The sequence below is a fragment of the Somniosus microcephalus genome, chromosome 6 (assembly GCF_052327205.1).
Source record: "Somniosus microcephalus isolate GS21.2 chromosome 6, FLI_Smic_1.0, whole genome shotgun sequence".
Classification (NCBI taxonomy): Eukaryota; Metazoa; Chordata; class Chondrichthyes; order Squaliformes; family Somniosidae; genus Somniosus; species Somniosus microcephalus.
The window spans coordinates 276,112,127-276,134,548 of NC_140992.1; the positions used below are offsets into that span (position 1 = coordinate 276,112,127).

The 22,422-nt window shown below is 47.6% G+C and overlaps 1 protein-coding gene across 1 annotated transcript in view; it reads right to left on the reverse strand.

Annotated features, from left to right (window-relative positions):
- The window catches only part of dync1li2 (dynein, cytoplasmic 1, light intermediate chain 2), a 108,313-nt gene that overhangs the window by 16,860 nt on the left and 69,031 nt on the right, over nucleotides 1-22,422 (reverse strand). The window contains exons 5-7 of the mRNA XM_085992059.1: nucleotides 20,690-20,911; nucleotides 17,431-17,472; nucleotides 15,247-15,349 (exon numbers count right to left, since the gene is read on the reverse strand). Coding sequence (XP_085848185.1) covers nucleotides 15,247-15,349; nucleotides 17,431-17,472; nucleotides 20,690-20,911 — 367 coding nt within the window. The remainder of the gene's footprint in view (nucleotides 1-15,246; nucleotides 15,350-17,430; nucleotides 17,473-20,689; nucleotides 20,912-22,422) is intronic.

Sequence of the window (22,422 nt, forward strand, 5' to 3'; positions counted from 1 at the left end):
GGCAGAAGGAACAGGGAGAGGCAATATACACTTAATGGCACAGTTTTAAAGAGTGTGCAGGGACAGAGGGACCTGGGAGTTAATGTGCATAGGTCCCTGAAGGTGGCAGGACATATTGAGAGTGGTTAGCAAAGCATATGGGATCTTGGGTTTCATAAATAAAGGTATTGAGTACAAAAGTAGAGAAGTTATGCTGAACCTTTATAAAGCGCTGGTTTGGCCACAGCTGGAGTATTGCGTCCAGTTCTGGTCACCACACTTTAGGAAGGATGTGAAGGCCCTTGAGAGGGTGCAGAGGAGATTTACCAGAATGGTTCCAGGGATGGAGGGATCTTAGCTACAAGGACAGGTTGGAGAAGCTGGATTTGTTTTCATTAGAGTAAAGGATGTTGAGGGGTGATTTGATAGAGCTGTACAAGATTATGACGGGTTTGGATAGGCTAGACAGGGAAAGGCTGTTCCCACTGGTTGATGGTACAAGGACTAGGGGACACAGATTTAAGGTTTTGGGCAACAGATACAGGGGGGACGTGAGGAAAAACTTTTTTATGCAGTGAGTGGTGAAGACCTGGAACTCACTGCCGACGGAAGTGGAGACACTCAATGTTTTCAAGGGGAGACTGGATAGGCACTTGAGGGAAATAAACTTGCAGGACTACGGGGATAGAGCGGGGGAATGGGACTGACTGGATTGCTCTAGAGAGCCGGCACGGACTCAATGGGCCGAAAGGCCTCCTTCTGTGCCGTTATGACTATGACTTGGATGAGGTACCAGAGGGCAACCAGCACCCATGGAGCTGTACCCTAGCACCCTCAGGAGGAGGAGCAAACAACAACCTGTATTTATATAGTGCCTTTAATGTAGTAAAAAAAACCCAAGGAGCTTCACAAAAGCGTTACAAGACAAAATTTGACACCGAGCCACATGAGATATTAGGACAGGTGACCAAAAGTTTGGTCACTGAGTAGGTTTTAAGGAGCAATTTAAAGATGGAAGTAGAAAGGGGGAGGTGTAGGGAGTGAATTCTAGAGCTTTAGGCCTAGACAGCTGAAGACACCGACGTTAATGGGGGGGGCGTTGGAAATCAGGGATGCGCAAGGGGCCAGAGTTGGACGACCTCGGAGGGTTGTAGGGCAGAGTTTGGGAGGGGCGAGGGTCATGGAGTGATTTTAACACAAGGATGAGAATTTTAAAACCGAGGCGAATGGGGAGAAAAATTTGCCCCTAACCCCCAAAAAGTTTGAATCTCCACCAGCCTTTTGTTCTCGATTCCCACCACCGAAAGCAAGGACTCTTGCTGGAGACTGGTCCGTGGGCACTGCTAGCCCCGAGAGACTTCAGCCAAGTGGCTCTCCTTCATGTAAGCCTAGAAAACGACTGAACCCGATCCTTGTCCTCACCAAGAGCACTATCCAGTGGGAGAGGGGTTGGCTGGTGGGGTGAGGAAGTCAATGGATGGGACCAGGCAACCTGCCTGAATCTTTTCCCCAACCTACCGGTTAGGAGGCCAACTGCAGTGCCCCTACTGCCACCCTCCATCGGGTCAGCTAACTCAAGAGGAGACTGGCCAATTGAACCTTCCTTGGTCTGTGAGACCATGAACGATTGCAGCAGTGTTTGAATAGACTTAGTAAATCAGTTTTAACAAATGATATATGGCTGCAGGGAATTGGAACACAAGAAGTTATATTTACATCATTCGTTAAGTTGTCAAATCTCCACCAGCACCTTCAGTTACAAAAAAAATCTATTGTGAACAGTAAATCAACGCTTCATCGCCCCAACAGTTCTTGTTATTTCGCACTCTGTCAGATGCCAGTTACAGCCTCCCTGCTTTCTATTAAAAAGCCCTCACTGTAAATCAACCTCCACAGCTTTACACTTAAATAAAAAGGAGAGATTTGCACAACTGAGTGCCGGAAATCTGAAATAAAAACAGATTTCAGGACTGGCACGGCGAGACAAGCCTGAAACCGAAACTTGGTGGGACTCCATCAAATTGTTAGAAGGATGAGAGGGTTGTCCTTTGAGGAGATTGGGCCTATACACTGGCGTTTAGAAGAATGAGAGGTGATCTCATTGAAACATAAGAATCTGAGGGGGATTGACAGGGTAGATGCTGAGAGATTGTTTCCCCCTGGCTGGAGAGTCTAGAACTAGGGGGCACAGTCTCAGGATAAGGGGTCGGCCATTTAAGGCAGAGAAGAGGAGGAATTTCTTCACTGAGGGTGGTGAATCTTGGGAATTCTCTACCCCAAAGGACTATGGATGCTCAGTCATTGAGTATATATAAGACTGAGATCGATAGATTTTTGGACTCTAGGGGAAATCGAGGGATATGGAAATCGGGCGGGAAAGTGGAGTTGAGGTCAAAGATCAGCCATGACCTTATTGAACGGTGGAGCAGGCTCGAGGGGCCGAATGGCCGACTCCTGCTCCTAATTCTTATGCTCTTAGGACTGGCCAACAGAGAAGAGCGGCGAATAGGAGATAAGAACTTGAATTTATACAGCGCCTTACGCGGCCCTCAGGACGTCCCAAAGACCTTTACCCCCAATGAAGTTGGACTTTGAGGCGAAGCCACTGCTGTTATGCAGGAAATGCGGCAGCCAATTTGTGCACAGCAAGGTCCCACAAACAGCAGTGAGATAATGACCAGATAATTTGTTTTCGTGATGCTATGAAGCACCCAATTGGTTCATAGAAAATTGACACCGTGCCAAAAGTTGAGATATTAGGAGGGATGGTAAAAAGCTTGGCCAAGGGCACAGCTTTTAAGGAGGTCTTAAAGGAGGAGAGGTAGAGGTGGAGTGGTTTAGGGAGGGAATTCGAGAGCTTGGGACGTAGGCAGCTGAAGGCACGTCCGCCAATGGTGGGGCGAAGGAAATTGGGGATGTACAAGAGGCTAGAGTTGGAGGAATGCAGAGATCTTGGAGGGTTGCAAGGCTGGAGGAGGTTATAGAGATTGGGGGGGGGGGGGGGGGGGGGTGGCGGGGAGGCCATGGAAGGATTTGAACACGAGGCGTTGGGAGAATAGGAGTCAATGTGTCAGTAAGCTCAGAGGTGATAGGTGAGGGGAACTTGGCGCCGTTTAGGATATGGGCAGAGATTTGGATGAGCTAAAGTTAATGAAGGGTGGAGGATGGAAGGCCGGCCTGAAGTGCATTGGTATCACTAGGTGGTGATGGAGAGGACAATGGGTAGGAATCTGAGCTCTGTCAACTAGTCAGCTTCAGACAGAGAATTCCGACAGAACCAGAGGTTTACGGGTCAGAAGGAGATCATTCAGTAACCGTGCAGCCTCTTTGCTAGAGCAATCCAAAACTAGTCCCACTGCCCCACTCTCTCCCCATAGCTCTGTATCAATCTAAAACTAATCCCACTTCCCCACTCTCTCCCCATAGCCCTGTATCAATCAAAAACTAATCCCACTGCCCCGCATGCTCCCCACAGCCCTGTATCAGTCCCAAACTAAACCCACTGCCCCGCTCTCTCCCCATAGCCCTGTATCAATCAAAAACTAATCCCACTACCCTGCACTCTGCCTAAAGCCCTGTATCAATCCAAAACTAATCCCACTGTCCCAATCTCTCCCATACCCCTGTATCTGCCTCTAATTTGAATTTTTAACTATATGTTAATTTATTACGGAGGAGCCAGACAGTCTGCTTGAACACCGCCCTTCCCCGATCTCAGGAATGATGGTCGATATGACAGGATTATTAAGGTTTGAACGCCAGCTTGGCTACGCTGGCAGCACTCATGCTTCGGGTTCGAACTATAAAATCACAACTTTAGCGTATAATCGAGGCTGATACTCCTGTGCCTTACAAAGGGAGGGCAGCATGGTCAGAAGTGCCGTCCTTTGGATGAGATGTCAAACAGAGGCCTTGTCTGTCTCTTCAGACGGAAGTCAAGAGCAGATTGGAAGATGGTAGGGTTGGTATTCTCAGAACAAATGAACGTAAAATAGGAGCAGGAGGAGGTCATTAGGCCCTTGGAGCCTGCTCCGCCATTCAATATCATGGCTGTTCTTCTACCCCAGCTCCACCTCCCCATCTCCATGTCCCTTGATTCCCTTAATATCCAAAAATCTATTGATCTCAGTATTAAATATACTCAACGACTGAGCAGCCACAGCCCTCTGGGGTAGAGAATTCCAAAGATTCACAAGCCTTTGAGTGAAGAAATTTCTCGTCTCAGTCATAGAGTCAGTTATACAGCACAGAAAGAGGCCCTTCGGCCCATCGTGTCCGCGCCGGCCACCTAGCCCTGTCTATTCTAATCCCATTTTCCAGCACTTGGTCCGTAGCCTTGTATGCTATGGTGTTTCAAGTGCTCATCTAAATGCTTCTTGAATGTTGTGAGGGTTCCTGCCTCTATCACCCTTTCAGGCAGTGAGCGAGGCCCAGAGCCCCGAGAGCGCGGAGAGGCGGTGGACCTGCGAGGGAGCACCAGAGGCGGCGGCGGTACATAAGGGGCAGCCCCGAGGCAGAGAGCCCCGAGAGCGCGGAGGACCTGCGAGGGAGCACCAGAGGCGGCGGCGGTATTTAAGGAGCAGCCCCGAAGCGGCGGACCAATCCAGGTTCCGGGAGAGGGAAGCAAAAAGTAATCGAAGTGTGACGTCACCAAGAAGCAGGTAAGTGATTGGTTGGTGAGTATTTTCTTTCTAAACTTAAATTTTGTGGTTTCTAAGGTCTCTGTTGTGTAGCGGGGACTACTATTAAGCAAGGGCCTTTGAGTATATCATTTAATTGAAGTGAAATTGGTGGGATTCATTTAATTTTAATTAATTAATTAAAGGGTAAGTCATGGCAGGACAGCCCAGCCCCGTAGTGTGCTCCTCCTGCTCTATGTGGGAAATCAGGGACGCTTCTGGCGTCCCTGACGACCATGTGTGCGGGAAGTGTGTCCAGCTGCAGCTACTGACAGACCGCATTGCGGCACTGGAGCTGCGGATGGATTCATTTTGGAGCATTCGCGATGTTGAGGACGTCGTGAATATCACATTTAGCGAGTTGGTCACACCGCAGGTAAAGGGTGTACAGGCAGGAAGGGAATGGGTGACCAGCAGGCAGAGTAAGAGGCGCAGGCAGGTAGTGCAGGAATTCCCTGTGGCCACCCCCCTCTCAAACAGATATACCACTTTGAATACTGTTGGGGGGGATGACTCATCAGGGGAAGGCAGCAGCAGCCAACTTCCTGGCACCATGGGTGGCTCTGCTGCACAGGCTGGGAGGAAAAAGAGTGGAAGAGCTATAGTGATAGGGGACTCAATTGTAAGGGGAATAGATAGGCGTTTTTGCGGCCGCAATCGAGACTCCAGGAAGGTGTGTTGCTCCCTGGTGCAAGGGTCAAGGACGTCTCGGAGCGGCTGCAGAACATTTTGGAGGGGGAGGGTGCACAGCCAGTTGTCTTGGTGCACATAGGCACCAACGATATAGGTAAAAAACGGGATGAGGTCCTAAAAGCTGAATATAGGGAGTTAGGAGGTAAATTAAAAAATAGGACCTCAAAGGTAGTAATCTCAGGATTGCTACCAGCGCCACGTGCTAGTCAGAGTAGAAATAGGAGGATATTTCAAATGAATACGTGGCTAGAGGAATGGTGCAAGGGGGAGGGATTCAAATTCCTTGGACATTGGAACCAGTTCTGGGAGAGGTGGGACCAGTACAAACGAGACGGTTTGCACCTGGGCAGGGCCGGGACCGATGTCCTAGGGGGAGTGTTTGCTAGTGCTGTTGGGGAGGGTTTAAACTAAAGTGGCAGGGGGTTGGGAGCCTGAGCAGGGAGACAGAGGAAAGGGAAACAAGGAAAAAAGCAAAAGACAGGAAGGAGAGAAACAAAATTAGAAGGCAAAGAACTCAATGGTTTAAATCAAACATGGTCACAGTAAATAATAATTCATATAGGTCTGAGAGCGTTAAAAAAACAAGCCTGAAGGCTTTGTGTCTTAATGCAAGGAGCATTCGGAGCAAGGTGGATGAATTAGCTGCGCAAATAGAGGTAAACGAATATGATTTGCTTGGGATTACAGAAACATGGCTCCAGGGTGGCCAAGGCTGGGAACTCAACATCCAGGGGTATTCAATATTTAGGAAGGATAGGCAAAAAAGGGAGGTGGGGTAGCATTGCTGGTTAAAGAGGGGATTAACACAATTGAAAGGAAGGATATTAACTGATGATGCGGAATCTGTATGGGTAGAACTGAGAAATATCAAGGGGCAGAAAACGTTAGTGGGAGTGGTATATAGACCTCCAAACAGTAATACGGAGGTTGGGGATGGCATTAAAAGGGAAATTAGAGAAGCATGCAGTAAGGGCACAGCAGTCATCATGGGTGACTTTAATTTACATATAGATTGGGCTAACCAAATTAGTAAAAATACTGTGGAGGGGGAATTCCTAGAATGTTTACAGGATGGTTTTCTGGAACAATATGTCGAGGAACCAACCAGAGATCAGGCCATCTTAGACTGGGTATTATGTAACGAGAGAGGATTAATTAGCAATCTTGTTGTACGAGACCCCTTGGGTCAGAGCGATCATAATATGATAGAATTCTTCATTAGGATGGAGAGTGAAGTAGTTGACTCGGAGACTAGGGTCCTGAATTTAAATAAAGGAAACTACGATGGTGTGAGGCGCGAATTGGTAGGATTGATTGGGGAATGTCACTCAAAGGGTTGACGGTGGATAGGCAATGGAAAACATTCAAAGACAGCATGGATGAACTACAGAAGTTGTTCATCCCAGTTTGGGATAAGAATAAAACAAAAAGGGTGACTCAACCGTGGCTAACAAGGGAAATTAGGGATAGCGTAAGATCCAAGGAGAGGGCATATAAATTGGCCAGGAAAAGCGGTAACCCTGAGGATTGGGAGCAGTTTAGGATTCAACAAAGGAGGACAAAGGGATTAATTAAGAAGGGGAAAATAGAATATGAAAGTAAGCTTGCAGGGAACATAAAAACTGACTAAGAGCTTTTATAGATATTGTGAAGAGAAAAAGATTAGTGAAATCAAGTGTAGGTCCCTTGCAGTCAGAAGCAGGGGAAATTATAATGGGGAACAAAGAAATGGCAGACCAATTAAATGCATATTTTGGTTCTGTCTTCACAAAGGAGGACACAAATAACCTCCCAGAGATGTTGCAGAACATAGGGTCTGATGAGAGGGAGGAACTGAAAGAAATCAGTATTTGTAGGGAAATGGTGTTAGGGAAATTGACGGGATTGAAGGCCGATAAATCCCCAGGGCCTGATAATCTACATCCTAGGGTACTTAAAGAAGTGGCCCTAGAAATAGTAGATGCATTGCTGATCATCTTCCAAAATTCGCTGGAATCTGGAACTGTACCCAGTTCAGTCCGAAGAGATTTAGGGGTAGCTAATGTTACCCCACTATTCAAAAAGGGTGGTAGAGAGAAAGCGGGGAATTACAGACCGGTAAGCCTGACATCGGTAGTGGGGAAAATGCTAGAGTCCATTATAAAGGATGTAATAGCTGAGCACTTGGAAAACAGTGACAGGATCGGACAAAGTCAACATGGATTTACAAAAGGTAAATCGTGCTTGACTAATCAACTGGAATTTTTTGAGGATGTAACTGGGAAAATAGATACGGGAGAACCAGTAGATGTGTTGTATTTGGACTTTCAAAAGGCTTTCGATAAGGTCCCGCATAAGAGATTAGCATGTAAAGTTAAGGCAAATGGGATTGGGGGCAAGGTATTGACTTGGATGGAGAACTGGTTGGCGGACAGAAAGCAGAGAGTAGGAATTAACGGGTCTTTTTCCGAGTGGCAGGCAGTGACTAGTGGGGTACTGCAGGGATCGGTCCTTGGACCCCAGCTATTCACAATATACATTAATTAATGATCTAGATAAGGGAACCAGATGTAATATCTCCAAGTTTGCAGACGACACAAAGCTGGGTGGGCGTGTGCTCTACGAGGAGGATACCGAGAAACTCCAGGATGATTTGGACAGGTTGGGTGATTGGACAGAAGCGTGGCAGATGCAATATAACGTGGATAAATGCGAGGTTATCCACTTTGGTGTCAAAAACAGAAAGGCAGACTATTATCTGAATGGCAATAGATTGGGAGAAGGGGAAGTGCAATGAGACCTGGGTGTCCTTGTGCACCAGTCGCTGAAGGTAAGCATGCAGGTGCAGCAGGCGGTGAAGAAGGCAAATGGTATGTTGGCCTTCATAGCGAAAGGGTTTGAGTACAGGAGCAAGGATGTCCTGCTGCAGTTGTACAGGGCCTTGGTGAGACCACACCTTGAGTACTGTCTGCAGTTTTGGCTGCCTTATCGGAGGAAGGATGTTCTTGCCATGGAAGGAGTTCAGCGAAGATTCACAAGGCTGATCCCTGGGATGGCAGGAATGATGTATGAGGAGAGAATGGGTCGATTGGGCTATACTCGCTGGAGTTTAGAAAAATGAGAGGGGATCTCATCGAAACTTATAAAATTCTGACAGGTCTGGACAAACTAGATGCAGGTAGAATGTTCCCGATGGTCGGAGAGTCCAGAACTAGGGGTCATAGTCTAAGGATAAGGGGTAAGCCATTTAGGACTGAAATGAGGAGGAATTTCTTCACCCAGAGAGTGGTGAACCTGTGGAATTCTCTACCACAGAAGGCGGTTGAGGCCAAGTCTTTAAATATATTCAAGAAGGAGTTAGATATATTTCTTAGAGCTAAAGGTATCAAGGGATATGGGGAGAAAGCAGGTACAGGGTATTGAGTTTGGATGATCAGCCATGATCTCATCAAATGGCGGAGCAGGCTCGAGGGGCCGAATGGCCTACTCCTGCTCCTATCTTCTATGTTTCCAGATTCTAACCACCCTCTGGGTGAAAAAGTTTTTCCTCAAATCCCCTCTAAACCTCCTGCGCCTTACCTTGAATCTATGCCCCCTGGTTATTGACCCCTCTACTAAGGGGAAAAGTTCCTTTCTATCTACTCTATCTATGCCCCTCATAATTTTGTACACCTCAATCAGGTTCCCCTCAGCCTTCTCTGCTCTAAGGAAAACAACCCCAGCCTGTCCAGTCTCTCTTCATAGCTGAAGCGCTGCAGCCCAGGTAACATCCTGGAGAAACTCCTCTGCACCCTCTCCAATGCAATCACATCCCTCCTATAGTGTGGCAACCAGAACTGCAAACAGTATTCCAGCTGTGGTCTAGCTAGCGTTTTGTACAGCTCCATAACCACCGTAGCTACCTGTCCTGCTGCCTTCAGGGATCTATGTACATGCACACCAAGGTCCCTCTGATCCTCTGTCCTTCCTAGGGTCCTACCATTCATTGTGTATTCCCTTGCCTTGTTAGTCCTCCCAAAATGCATCACCTCACACTTTTCAGGGTTAAATTCCATTTGCCACCGTTCTGCCCATCTAACCATCCCGTCTATATCGTCCTGTAGCCGGAGACTTCCCTCCTCGCTATTTACCACGCCACCAATTTTCGTGTCATCTGCGAACTTACTGATCATACCTCCTACATTCATATCTAAATCATTAATGTACACGACAAACAGCAAAGGACCCAGCACCGATCCCTGCGGTGCACCACTGGACACAGGCTTCCAGTCACAAAAACAACCTTCCACCATCACCCTCTGCCTCCTGCCACTAAGCCAATTTTGGATCCAATGTGCCAAATTGCCCTGGATCTCATGGGCTCTTACCTTCTTGACCAGTCGCCCATGCAGGACTTTGTCAAAAGCCTTACTGAAGTCCATGCAGACTACATCAACTGCACTACCTTCATCCACACACCTAGTCACCCCCTCGAAAAATTCAATCAAACTGGTCAGACATGATCTCCCCCTGACAAAGCCATGCTGATTATCCCTGATTAATCCCGGCCTCTCCAAGTGGAGACTAATTCAGTCCCTCAGAATTTTTTCCAATAATTTCCCTACCACTGATGTTAGGCTCACTGGCCTGTAATTCCCTGGTTTATCCCTACTACCCTTCTTGAACAATGGTACTACGTTAGCTGTTCTCCAGTCCTCTGGCACCTCCCCTGTGGCCAGAGAGGTTCTGAAAATTTGTGTCAGAGCCCCTGCAATCTCCTCCCTTGCCTCACACAGCAGCCCGAGATACATCCAGTCAGGGCCTAAATGGCCGACCCCTTATTCTGAGACTGTGACCCCTGGTTCTAAACTCCCCAGCCAGGGGAAAACAACCTCTCAAGCCCTGTAAGAATTGTGTACGTTTCAATGAGATCACCTCTCATTCTTCTAACTCTAGAGACTATAGGCCTAGTCTACTCAATCGCTCCTCATAGGACAAGCCCCCCAGCCCAGGAATAAGTCTGGTGAACCTTTGTTGCACTCCATCTGAGGCAAGTATATCGTTCCTTAGGTAAGGAGACCAAGACTGTGCACAATACTCCAGGTGTGGTCTCACCAAGGCCCTATATAATTGCAGTAAGACCCCTTTGCCCTTATGTTTTTAAGTGTCAGTTGTGGCTCAGTGGGTGACACTCTTGCCTCGGAGTCAGAAGGTTGTGGGGTCAAGTCCCACTCCAGAGACTTAAACACAAAAATCTAGGCTGACACTCCCAGTGCAGTACTGCGGGAGTGCTGCACTGTCGGAGGTGCTGTCTTTCAGATGAGATGTTAAACCGAGGCCCCGTTTGCCCCCTCAGGTGGACGTAAAAGAACCCCGGCGCTATTTCGAAGAGGAGTTCTCCCTGGTGTCCTGGCCAATATTTATCCCTCAATCAACATCACTAAAACAGAATATCTGGTCATTATCACATTGCTGTTTGTGGGAGCTTGCTGTGTGCAAATTGGCTGCCGCATTTCCCACATTACAACAGTGACCACACTTCAAAAAAAGTACTTCATTGGCTGTAAAGCGCTTTGGGACGTCCGGTGGTCATGAAAGGTGCTGTAGAAATGTAAGTCTTTCTTTCTTTACTCTTATACTGGGAGGAGGAGCCCTGTTCCTGGGACTAAGGACAGGGTCACTGGCAAGGCTTGGAAGCTAAGCAGAGCCAGGCCTGGTTAGTACCTGGAGGGGTGACCATCAGGGAAGACCAGGTGCAGAAGGTCACGGAAAGAGCCCCGAGGAGGGGCGGTTGGTGAGAAGGTCACGGAAGGAGCCCCGGGAGGGGCGGCTGGTGAGCAGGCCCGGGCGTTGGGCTGAAGCTTGTCGGACAGGAGGAATGGTGGAAATGGAATGGCGGCGCGCACAGACGCAGCGGCTTTGCTTCTCCCAGGACGGTGCTATTTACGTTTAATGTTAATGTTATTTGTACTGGACTCATGGGAGCTTGCAAATCACATTTCGTTGTTCATGTACTTGTGCATTGTACAATGACAATAAAATTGAATTATTATTATTAAAAGGGTGGTTTTCATCCAAACCAGTTTTGCTACCTTTAAACCAGACAAGAGGGCCCTCTAGTGCTCAGGTTCCTGCCTGCAGGCTAAAGAGAGTCATCGATTTCAAACTCTACAACAGCTCCCGGAGATTGTGTGATAATTACTGCTGAATTCAGAGTCTCACACGGCCAAGTTTACAATCGGTCACTAAAACTTCATTACAGAAAGACCTTTACTCGAGTGACATCTGATCTAAAGTAGATGAATTGCACTATCGCACACTCGCAAGTTACTTAATCACAGTTAAGTGCTCACTGGAGTAATGGAGCCTTAATCAGTCTCGTAAGTGCACTGGAAGTATAGACTCCATTCTGAGCAAGTTCAACCAGAGGTCAAAAAACCGCAGAGAGTGATGTGCATTTAAAAATCGGTTTCAATTGTTATTTATTTTCCAAATTAGACGCAATGGAGCATTTTAGTAACTGGGGGAATTTACAGGACTGCCAGAGTCCATATAATTGGCCAAAGTTCAAAGAGTAACATTCTATCCCCTCTCATCACAGAAGGAGGCCATTCAGCCCATCGTGTCTGCGCCGACCGACATAGAACTCTCCAGCCTAATCCCACTTTCCAGCTCTTGGTCCGTAGCCCTGTAGGCTACAACACATCAAGTGCATATCCAAGTACTTTTTAAAATGTGATGAGGGTTTCTGCCTCTACCACCCTTTCAGGCAGTGAGTTCTAGACCCCCGCCACCCTCTGGGTGAAAAAAGTTCTCCTCAACTCCCCTCTAATCCTTCGACCAATTACTTTAAATCTCTGCCCCCTGGTTATTGACACCTCTGCAAAGGGAAATAGGTCCTTCCTGTCCACTCTATCTAGGCCCCTCAATTTTATACACCTCAATTAAGTCTCCCCTCAGCCTCCGCTGTTCGAAAGAAAGCAACCCCAGCCTCTTCAATCTTTCCTTATAGCTAAAATTCTCCAATCCTTATCGTCAATCCTTTTAATTTGACGATACTGGACAGACTCTCCCACACGCCTCACCGGAAGAAGCAAAATCAAAACCATTTGCCCACTTCCTTCCTCTGAGCTCAAGTCTTCGTTCCCCAACCCCACCCTCCCTAGAGTTTGTAGTTGGGGGGTGGGATCTTGCTGTGCTTAAATTGGCTGCCGAGCTTCCTACATTACAACACTGACTGCACTTCAAAACAAAAAGTACTTCATTGGCTGTAAAGCGCTTTGGGACGTCAGTGGTCGTGAAAAGGCGCTAGATAAATGCAAGTCTTTCTTACCTGTATTCTTTGGAACCCTGAAGACCTCATTAAAGTCTCCCTAAACATTCCCATCTCCAGTTGTAAGCTTTCCTCAGGATCCGTGGCCTCCCAATATGTACAACCCCATTATTAAAAGGTAAGGCATAATCCGGAGGTAAACCATCATTTTTATTTCGGAACATATGTGAATGGTATCGAACATTATGGCATATCATCTAAAAAAAATAATAGGGTACACAGAGAGAAACTATTTTCTCTGCTTGTGGGAAATCTAAAACGGGGAGGTGGGGGGGGTCACGAGCTTAAAATTAGAGCCAGGCATTTCAGGAGTGAAATCAGGAAGCACCTTTTCACACAAGGGGCAGTGGAAATCTGGAAACATAGAAGATAGGAGGAGTAGGCCATTCGGCCCCTCGAGCCTGCTCCGCCATTCAGTGAGATCATGGCTGATCATCTAAATTCAGTACCCTGTCCCTGCCTTCTCCCCATATCCCTTTAGCCATAAGAAATATATCCAACTCCTTCTTGAATATATTTAATGAATTGGCCTCAACTGCCTTCTGTGGTAGAGAATTCCACAGGTTCATCACTCTCTGGGTGAAGAAATTCCTCCTCATCTGTCCTAAATGGCTTCCCCTTATCCTTAGACTGTGACCCCTGGTTCTGGGCTCCCCCGCCATCAGGAACATCCTTCCTGCATCGAGTCCTGTTAGAATTTTATTTTATATACAGGAAACTTTGTGCTATCCGGCACCGACGGGACCGAGCTGTTGCCGTTCCCTCAAAACTGCCGGACAAACCAGCGTTAATGTTGAAGCATACGGAGCTCCGTATCTGGCAACAAACACTGTTGCTTAGCAACAGCTTCTAAACAGTCGGCCGTACCTTGGAAGCGTCTCTGTCGCTTAGCAACAGCTTCAGAGAGACTTTGCAGAGCCTGACTGTTGGAAAAAAAAGCCACGAGAAAAAAAAAGCCTAACAAAACAGCTCCTGATTTTTGCCAGTGGCTCAAGCTTGCCGGACATTTAGCCTCCGGATAAAGTTCCCTGTAGAATGGAACTCTCCCCTCAAAAGGCTGTGTATCAATTGAAAATTTCAAGGCGGAGATAGAGGGGTTTTTGTTGGGTACGGTTATCAAGGCATATGGAGCAATGGCGGGTAAATGGAGTTAGGGTACAGATCAGCCATGATCGCTCTGAATGGCGGAACAGGCTTGAGGGGCTGAATGGCCTCCTCCTGTTCCTGTGCAAGTTGGTATGACGTCCCCCTGTTGGAACAATGTAACTGCTGGAGTGCAATACTTTCTGTGGCCAGTCGGAGATGCCATGTCTCCGAAGAACAATTGCAATCTTTAAATAAAAAGGGCCCGAGTGGGATTTTACAACGTGGGAAGGTGACGCAGCGTCAACAGGTTTGGGAAGAGGACAAGGAGTTAAGGGGTGGAGCTATGCACTACAAGGGTGCAGCTGTCCAGAACACTTCTTTCCTTGGATCAGGCAACAGGAGGGAACAGGGATGGGAATACCAGGACGTGTCCTGGGATGGATTAATTAGAGGCAATTTTTAAAAAATGTATCTGTTCTCAAGATATGGGTGAGGCCTCATTTACTGCCCATCCCTGGGCGCTCCAAGAAGGTAGAGGGGAACTGCCCGCCACTGGTGCTGATGGTGGCGAGGGAAGGAGTTCACTGAATAACTGTACGGAGAGTTGTAGTGCTGATGTTATACTGCTGGGATGCTCGTTAACTTACATTCCCTTTGCCGATTGCTTCTTGTAGCGTCAGCCATGGCTCAGTGGGTAGCAGCCTCTCGCCTCCGAGTCAGAAGGTCGTGGGTTCAAGAATGGTACCAGGGATGAGGGACTTACGCAGCGAGTGGTTAAGATCTGCACTGCCTTTCTGAAAGGGTGGTGGAGGCAGATTCAATCGCGGCTTTCAAAAGGGAGTTGGATAAGTACTCGAGAGAAAAGTTTGCAGGGCTACGGGGAAAGGGTGGGGGAGTGGGACTAGCTGAAGTGCTCTTGCAGAGAGCCGGCACGGGCTCGACGGGCCGAATGGCCTCCTTCTGTGCTGTAACCATTCTATGATTCTATTCTATGATTCAAGCTCCACTCCAGAGACGAACACAAAATCTAGGCCGACACTCCCTGCAGAACTGAGGGAGTGCTGCACTGTCGGAGATGCAGTTTCTCGGATGAGACGTTAAACCAAAGCCCTGTCTGCTCTGTCAGGTGGACATAAAAGATCCCATGGCACTATTTTGAAGAACAGAGGAGCCCCCCCCCCAGTGCCCTGGGCTAATCCCTCAACTAACATTAAAAAACAAATTATTTGGTCATTATCACATTGCTGTTTGTGGGATCTTGCTGTGTGCAAATTGGCTGCCGCATTTCCAACATTACAACAGCGACTACACTTCTAAAAAGTACTTCGTTGGCTGTAAAGCGCTCTGGGACGTCCCAAGGTCGGGAAAGGCGCTGGAGAAATGCAAGAACTAACTTTCTTCTTGTTTAGTTTGTGATCGATTATATAAAACAAATAAAATTGTCTTCATTAACAAACCTCATCCCTCACAGCAGGTCCACCAACAGTTACTAAATCACCTGCTGCTTAAAGCACTCACCTTTCGGGGTTCCGGATGTGATGGGCGGGACTGCAGTCACCATGTTTGTCCCACCTGGCTGTCTTGGGGTCCTGGGGGAGCCACCTGGTTGCCTTGGAGAGTCCTGAGAGAAAGCACAGTAAAAACAGATCATTCAAGTTTGACATTAAGTGTGTTATATAATATGTATGTTTTAAAAAAAAAAGAGCAATTTCACACTCCTGGGACGTGGCAATACTTTCCCACTTCTGGCAGTTCGTGTCTGCCTTAAAACAGGAGCAGTTCCCTTTCCCTGTGATGTCCACAAACTGACTAAACTCAAAAGTGATGCAACCCCATAACACACACGGGTGGGCCTTGCAGCATGGGTCTCCTGGACTGCCAGGCCACAACAGATTCATACAGCACACCGTGCCGGCTCTTTGAAAGATCTATCCAATTCGTTCCACTCCCCCTGCTCTTAAATTTTTCCTTTTCAGGTATTTATCCGATTCATTTTTAAACTCACTATTAAATCGGCTTCCACCGCCCTTTCAGGCAGTGAATTTCCAGATCTTAAAGCTTTTCCTTTTTGCTCAGTAACAGAAGACTGCAATCAATGAATGCAGACTCACATCTTGCAATCTCTCTTTTTGCTTTGCTGGACTTTATCTCCTGCTGAGATTCGGAGTCTGTCAGCTTCCCCACTCGATCAATAATTTAATCTCACACCGTGAGAGGGCAGTGTATATACTTTCAGAGTTCAATTTATTCTTGTTTCATCCTATTAAGTGCTGTGTACGATTCAGCACCAAGTCCAGCACTGAGGGATCGTTGCACTGTCGGAGGTGCCGTCTCTTGGATCAGACGTTAAACCATCTGCTCTCTCAGGTGGACGTAAAATAAAGAGAGCAGGGGAGTTATCCCTGGGGCTAGTATTAATCCCTCAACATCACGGTAACAGATTATCTGATCATTATCACATTGTTGCTTGTGGGAGCTTGCTGTGCACAAATTGGCCGTTGCGTTTCCTACATTACAACAGTGACTACACTTCAAAAAGTTCTTCAATGGCTGTGAAGCCCTGAGGTCATAAAGGCGCTACAGAAATGCAAGTCTTTCCTTCTTCTATAATGAGAGTGATGCTAACCTTTCCACTGGAGCAGAGGTGGTTAAAAGATTTCAGGGTTTTTAAAACTGTGAAGGGTTTTGATAGTGAATAGGGAAAGGCTTCCTCTTGGTGGGGAATCATGCTCGAGGGTCATCAATTTAAAATGGTCACTAAGGAGAAATTGCTTTAAAGCATTGGAGCGTGTAATGCTTTGCCACAGGGACTGATTGAGGCAGAGACCATCGCATCTTTTAAGGGAAGACTGGATAAATAGTTGAAGCGGAGGAAGATACGGGGCTATGAGGAAAGAATGGGACAACAGGATTAATTTTGGATTGCTCTCGCAAAGTCAGCACAGACACAATGGGCTGAATGGCCTCCTTTTGCAATAAATTCAAATGGCTTTCATACGGTTGCCATTTATGGATCATCCACATCACTTTCCACCCCCACCCACCCCCACCCGCAACCCCTCAAAAAAACATTAAGGAACGTCCATGGTGAGAATAACTACTTCAGTATGCCGGCTGCACACGTGCTGTTGTCCTGCTGATGCGAGTGGGGCTCTGCAGCATAAACATGGGGGAATTCAGCTCGCAGGCAGCTGTCCCTTCCCCCTTCCCCACCCCCCCCCCACGGAACACATTCCAAAGTCCTGTTGCAGCAACGTCAACGGTCAGCTCTGTCGCGCTGGGCAGGAACACTACGCCGTAGCGTCAACACAAACCGTCCATTCTCGAGCTGCCTCTACAATCGGCAGTTGTACAGCACAACAAGGAGCAGCAACTTAACCCGCCTTTATATTGCATCTGTTTGAGTCCAGGAGTCTGTGAGCCAGCGCCCAGCATTCACACGGCTAAATCTAACTCCCCAGCGCTAGCAGGAGACTCAGACTGTGTGTCTGCGGGTGGGATAAGGGAGCTCACGGATATTGGAGTCCCGGAAACCAAATTATAAAGCTGCATAAATGTACAGGCATCTTTAGTCGCACCAGTTAAGTGCAGGGGGATAATGAAGCAATCCAGAGGAACACACAGCCCTTGTTTTTTTCTTTAAAAAAAAATAAACACAATTTTTTGTTTTTGACAATTCAAGCTCTCTTTGTTCAGACTTACGGCAGGTCTTGAAGGAGTGGCAGGTTGTTTGGCAAGAAGAGACTGCAAGAGAAAGGGTACGCAGTGTTAGAATACATCTGAAAGGGGTGGTAATGTCTCACCGCAGACAGAGAAACTAGAAACCTCTCTGCAGCTTTTGTCGAGTCATCAATATCAGCTTGTGTTCCTGTTCAGGCTAAGCTTTGGGATTTAAGCAGATGGCCAAAAGCCAGCATTTGGTCAGACACTTTCTGTGCAATCACATTTTGCAGGTTTGGGAGCAGAGGTGGTGGGGATGAGAAAGAGAAGGGCATAGAATGATTTTAACCTACCTATTTTAATCTATATTTATTGGCGCACCGTGGCTGCAGTGTGTACCATCTACAAGATGCACTGCAGCAACTCGCCAAGGCTCCTTCGACAGCACTTCCACCACCAAGAAGAACAAGGGCAGCAGGTGCACGGTGACATCATCTCCAAGTTCCCCTCCAAGTCACACACCATCCTGGCTTTTTTTTAAATTAGTTCCCGAGATAGGGACATCGCTGGCTATTGCCTATCACTAATTGCCCTTGAGAAGGTGGGTGTGAGCCACCTTCTTGAACCGCTGCAGTCCGTGTGGTGAAGGTGCTCCCACAGTGCTGTTAGGGAGGGAGTTCCAGGATTTTGACCCAGCGACGATGAAGGATCGGCCGATATATTTCCAAGTCAGGATGGTGTGCGACTTGGAGGGGAACTTGCAGGTGGTGGTGTTCCCATGCGCCTGCTGCCCTCGTCTTTCTAGGTGGTAGAGGTCGTGGGTTTGGAAGGTGCTGTCAAAGGAGCCTTGGCGAGTTGCTGCAGTGCATCTTGTAGATGGTACACACTGCAGCCACGGTACACCGGTGGTGGAGGGAGTGCCAATCAAGTGGGCTGTTTGTCCTGGATGGTATTGAGCTTCTTGAGTGTTGTTGGAGCTGCACTCATCCAGGCAAGTGGAGAGTATTCCATCACACTCCTTACTTGTGCCTTGTAGATGATGGAAAGGCTTTGGGGAGTCAGGAGGTGAGACACTCGCCGCAGAATACCCAGCCTCTGACCTGCTCTTGCAGCCACAGTACTTATGTGGCTGGTCCAGTTAAGTTTCTGGTCAATGGTGACACCCAGGATGTTGATGGTGGGGGAATTCGATGATAGTAACACTGTTGAATGTCAAGGGATTGTGGTTAGACTCTCTTGTTGGAGATAGTCACTGCCTGGCACTGGTGTGGCGCGAATGTTACTTGCCACTTATCAACCCCAGCCTGAAAGTCGTGCAGGTCTTGCTGCATAGACTGCTTCATTATCTGAGGAGTTGCGAATGGAACTGAACACTGCAATCATCAGCTAGCATCCCCACTTCTGACCTTATGATGGAGGGAAGGTCATTGATGAAGCAGCTGAAGATGGTTGGGCCGAGGAAACTTGGGAATATATCACCGTTCCTTCATTGTCACTGGGTCAAAATCCTGGAACTCCCTCCTTACAGCACTGTGGGAGCACCTTCACCACACGGACTGCAGCGGTTCAAGAAGGTGGCTCACCACCACCTTCGAGGGCAATTAGAATCACAGAATGCTTACAGCACACAAGGAGGCCATTCGGCCCGTGCCAGCTCTCTGCAAGAACACTTCAGCTCGTCCCACTCCCCTGCAGATATTTTTGTTTCAGGTACTTATCCAATTCCCTTTTGAAAGCCACGATTGAGTCTGCCTCCACCACCCTCTCAGGCAGTGAATTCCAGATTCTAATCACTTGTTGCGCAAAAAAGGTTTTTCATGTCGCCTTTGGTTCTTTTGCCAATCACCTTAAATCTGTGTCCTCTGGTTCTCGACCCTTCCGCCAGTGGGAACAGTTTCTCTCCATCTACTCTGTCTCGACCCCTCATGATTTTGAACACCTCTATCTAATCTCCTCTCAACCTTCTCTGCTCTAAGGAGAACAACCCCAGCTTCTCCGGTCTAACCATGTAACTGAAGTCCCTCATCCCTGGAATCATTCTCGTAAATCTTTTCTGCACTCTCTCCAAGGCCTTCACATCCTTCCTTTTGAACTTTCTATATTCAGCCTGATTCTCACTTGTATTCTCAACCTGACATCTGTCATACGCCCCCTTTTTCTGCTTCATCTTACTGTCTATCTCTTTCATCATCCAGGGAGCTCTGGTTTTAGCAGCCCTACCTTTCCCCCTTGTGGGAATATACCTCGACTATCCCCGAAGCATCTCCTCTTTAAAAGGAAGCCCATTGCTCAACTACAGTTTTGCCTGCCAATCTTGGATTCCAATTTATCCGGGTCTGTTCTGTTCTCAACCCACTGAAATTTGCCTTCCTCCAATTAAGTGTTTCTACTCTACATTGCTCCCTGTCCTTTTCCATAGCTAGTCTAAACCTTATGATACTGTGATCACTGTTCCCCAAATGTTCCCCTACTGACACTTGCTCCACTTGACCCACGTCCATCCCCAGAACTAGATCCAGCAATGCCTCCTTCCTCGTCGGGCCGGAAACGTATTGATCAAGAAAGTTCTCCTGAACACACTACAGAAATTCTTGCCCCCTCTCTGCCCTTTACACCACGACTATCCCAGTCCAGATTAGTGATGGGCAATAAATGCTGGCCTTGCCCACAGAATGAATTAAAAAAAACAATTATTGCCCGTCTACAACTGTCCTGTGGTGGTGGGCTTTCCCCTCCAACTGCTGCTATTCATTGTAGTGGTTTGATGAAGCTTTTCAACACAGTAACTCTCTAAAGCTGCGTTTATACTGGCAGGGCCTGTGAGCTTTTACAAATCAGGCTTCTTTATCCCAGTGACAGACTGAAAAGACCCCTTTCAAAAAACTAAAGAAGAAAAATCATCCGGGGGTTGGGGGGTTATGGGTCTGCTGCCGGGATCAGGGAGCCAGCACTGTAAAAGCAGAGAGCCGGTTCATGGAAACTTACAACACAGGAGGCCATTCGGCCAGTTGTGCCTGTGCTAGCTCTGTGAAAGGATAATTGATGGCAGTCCACCCAAATCAAAAACAGCTACCGTGTAAAAAAAAAGCAGCTTAAAATACAGCTACTTTGAAAGAGAAGTGTTAACAGCGATTCTCGGGAAGGTACAAGTCTGCAGTGTTACCACCGGAGGGCAACAAACTCCAGCTTTCCCTGACCGAAAAAATTAAAAGAAATTCCACACTGGCCGTCCCGCGAGATGCAGGTTGTTCGGAGAGGAGGAGGAGAAAGGCCTCAAACACCCGCGGCGTCGCGATCTTACCTGCTGCTTCATGAGGAAAACTTGCTCGTCCTCCGCGGCCACCTCTTTATCGTGGACTGGCTGGAAAAAGACACGATCTAAAGTGAATATTAGAGAAATGGAGGCACCGCAAGCAGCAGCGACATTACTTTCTTTTTCCCCTCTCAAGCGTTTGGCTCTTGCTGGACCAAAGGAACTAACATAGGGGAACGGGAGGAGGCCATTCAGCCCCTCGAGCCTGTTCCATCAATTAGATCAGGGCTGATCTGTATCTCCACTCCATTTACTTGCCTTGGTTCTGTAATCCTTAATACCCTTACCCAACAAAAATCGATCAATCTCAGTTTTGACATTTTCAATTGACCCCCAGCCGCTACAGCTTTTTGGGGGGAGAGGGTTCCAGATTTCCACCACCCTTTGTGTGAATAAAGGCTTCCCGACAACCCCCCTGAATGACCTGGCTCTAATTTTAAGGTTCTGCCCCCCTGTTCTGGACTCTCCCCACCAGAGGAAATAGTTTCTCTCTGTCTACCCCTATCAATTCCTTCAATCATCTTCAACACCTCGATTAGATCGCCCCTTAATCATCTATACTCCAGGGAATACAAACCCAGTCTGTGCAGCCTGTCCTCATGATTTAACCCTTTTAGCACAAGTGTCATTCTGGTGAATTTGCGCTGCATCCCCTCCGAGGACAGTCTATCCGTCCCGAGGTGCGGTGTCCAGTACGGAACACCGTACTCTAAATGGGGTCTCCAAAAAAGCGTGTGGGTGTCAATAGCTCCCTGAGGGGCCGTGTTTTGTGCGTGAGCTCAGCGAGTGCTGACAGGCTGTTTGTTTTAGTGTTGCCAATCCTCGGGATATTTAAAGATGAATCTCCCGAACACCAGCACGAGCAACCCGAGAAAAATCAGGGGATTAAAAAAAAGTGAACTTTTTCTAATTTTCCCTGAACACTTTTTGTTTATTATTTATAAAGATATTGGAGATGGCTTTCGGGGGGGGTGGGGTGGGGTAGGGCAGGTCGTCATTTTTTGGTCTCCTTATCTGAGGAATGACATACTTGCCTTAGAGGTGGTGCAACGAAGGTTCACTAGACGGAGTCCTGGGATGAGGGGGTTGTCCTGGGATGAGAGATCGAGTAGAATGGGCCTGTACTCTCTGGAGTTTAGAAGAATATGAAGTGATCTCATTGAAACATGTAAGATTCTGAGGGTGGATTGACAGGGTTGATGCTGAGAGGTTGCTTCCCCCTGGCTGGAGAGTCTAGAACCAGGGGTCACAGTCTCAGGATAAGGGGTCGGCCATTTAGGACTGAGATGAGGAGGAATTTCTTCACTCCGAGGGTTGTGAATCTTTGGAATTCTCTACCCCAGAGGGCTGTGAATGTTCAGTCGTTGAGTATATTCAAGACAGAGATCGATAGATTTTTGGACTCTAGGGGAATCAAAGGATATGGAGATCGGGCGGGAAAGTGGAGTTGAGGTCGATGATCAGCCATGATCTTATTGAATGGCCGACTCCTGCTCCTAATTCTTATGTTATGTAATTAAACCTCCAGGAACGAGTCCAACCAGAGTTGGCAACCCTAGGGACTGCCACAGTTCAGTCAAGACGTCCCACTTCTGATCACTAAACATTTTTAAAAGCAAGGGGGGAAAAAAGAGTCTAGACAGTGACCGCAGGCTATTCGACTGTGGAAGGCACCAGAAGAGGTTAATCAAGTGATCACCTGACAACCACCCGAATGCACC